Raw genomic sequence first — 2,216 nt, forward strand, 5'->3', positions numbered from 1 at the left:
AGAGGTGCGTAAATAGCTTTGGCTGCATTTGTGAATGTTAGCCTGTTGATAACCGGAGTGAAGGGTGTATGTATGTATGTATGTATGTATGTATGTATGTATGTATGTATGTATGTATGTATGTATGTATATATGTATGTATGTATGTATGTTTTTATATATATATTCTTATCTATCGGATAGGCGTGGGTGGAGAGATACAGTATTAGAAGTTATGGTAGTTGAGGGACGAAGTCTATATGGCGAGTGAGTTACACGCACTGTATGGTCTTGCTAAGCCCCACTGTGCCGAGTTGCTCATAGCTATATTAAGCTGTGGTGCGTGGCATACCTCACTGTTTTCGTTCCAGTAGAGTGCATGGACATGGTCAGGTGGTGGACGCTCTATTTAAATGGCCTGCCATTGTCAGGCGATTGTATTCGCGTACCATGGACACAGCATTTCATGAACTCGTAGGTGTTTGCGCGCCAAAACTTTGCACTCTGTTACACTCCCTTTTGTACAGCCACCCACACTGTAGTCCCCGTTCGTCTTCGCCAATACTGTGTCGCGCGTGTAGTGCCTATCTCTTGTTCACCCCAGACATTCCATATATATAGTCAAACAGGTTTATCCCAATAGCACCCGTCAGAAAATCACTCCAACTTTATAAAACCCTCTCTTTATGCGGTACGCAGCCTCAATAGCACTGCTCTCGGATGCGTTCTATTGATTGTCACTCTCATTTAGCACCCAACCGTGGTCACCCTCTCCGAAACAGTGTCGTAAACAGTGTTCTAAACAACACACTTACCCCACGAGGCCATTCTGTCCTATACAACACACTCACCTCATATGCACTGACCCAACCGCAGTGACCTCCCTGTCCTAAACAGTGTCCTAAACAGTGTTCTAACATCACACTTACCCCACGAGGCCATTCTGTCCTATACAACACACTCACCTCATATGCACTGACCCCACCGCAGTGGCCACCCTGTGAGGCGCTGATCTCATTCTTCTCCAGCGGATTTCCCATCCATAAAGCGCTCGAGTACGTGGACCTAGTAAAACCATTCCTGGTCAACGATCTGGAGTCGCAGAAGGTATGAAAACTCAACTGTTGTGTCCGTGCTTTGCTTGGTGTTGTGCCTATAGTATAGGCCCAACTTGTGGAACTGTTCCTGATCACAAACTGTCTATAGTCATAAAGACTTCGCCGAGATCAGTATATTGCGCGCAGAGACCGCTCAGAGAGACCAACAGCCGCTAGCGAATAAAATACAATTGATGTTGTATTCAGATAGATGCACACGCGGCAATGCTTGTTTCTCATCTCTGCTTTCTAATTATATATATATATATATATATGCTTCGATTGTCACAATTTTCTTCATCGCACGTAGGTATTGATGGATAGGAGGTCTGTGTATGCTTTGCTAGAGGCCAACGATATACCGACGCCTCGATACGCTGTGCTGGAGCGGGATGAGGACGGCAACTGTCTGCAGGAATTAAAGATTGAGGTATGGATAAGTCATGTGCTTAGTCACATAGCTGTGTGAGTAACGGTGTTTGAAGAGTTATATATATATATATGGTCATCGTATTATATAGTGCTATATATATACATGGACAGTACTATCGGATGAGAGGGTGACTCACAAACGGCACGACTGTGCTAGCGTGGGTCTGCACCTGTATAAGTTTGTCAAGGGGTCTGTGTGTGCATTGCATTGGTGTGTGTATTTGTCCGTGGTGTTAGGCGCCTGTGACCTTTGTGGATGAGTAGATAAACCTGTACTGTTGTGCGAGTGTATAAAGGGATGTGTCTATCATGTATTGGGCATGTGCACACCTATTCGCGGGGGAGGGGCTGGTGGGAGGTCTTGTGTAGGGTAAGTGTATTTCTATACTATTATATGTGTGTGCGTGCGTGTATATGTGCCGCTCTATAGACGTGTGACTACTTCTGTGCAGTTGCATGCGTGTGTGCAGAGGTGTCGGTGTCTCTGTATATGTGTCTCTCCACCAAGTTGTATATGCTAAGAATTTTGGGCGGTTAGACTCCACCGCCGGTGTTGAACGTGGCGCTATCGCTGAGATATGATGACATGCTGGAGTGACACAGGGAATAGTGATTAAACTATATATATATATATATATATATATATATATATATATATATATATATATATATATATATATATATATATATATATATATATATATATAT

General features: G+C 43.6%; 1 protein-coding gene across 1 annotated transcript in view; it reads left to right on the plus strand.

The window, feature by feature from the left end:
• Positions 1–969: 969 nt before the first annotated feature.
• SARC_12021 (hypothetical protein) overlaps positions 970–2,216 on the plus strand; it is a gene marked incomplete at both ends in the record, with an annotated part of 6,247 nt that continues 5,000 nt past the window's right edge. Inside the window, 2 exons of the mRNA XM_014293881.1 lie at positions 970–1,086; positions 1,387–1,506. Coding sequence (XP_014149356.1) covers positions 970–1,086; positions 1,387–1,506 — 237 coding nt within the window. The remainder of the gene's footprint in view (positions 1,087–1,386; positions 1,507–2,216) is intronic.

The sequence above is a fragment of the Sphaeroforma arctica genome, assembly GCF_001186125.1.
Source record: "Sphaeroforma arctica JP610 unplaced genomic scaffold supercont1.2020, whole genome shotgun sequence".
NCBI lineage: Eukaryota > Ichthyosporea > Ichthyophonida > Sphaeroforma > Sphaeroforma arctica.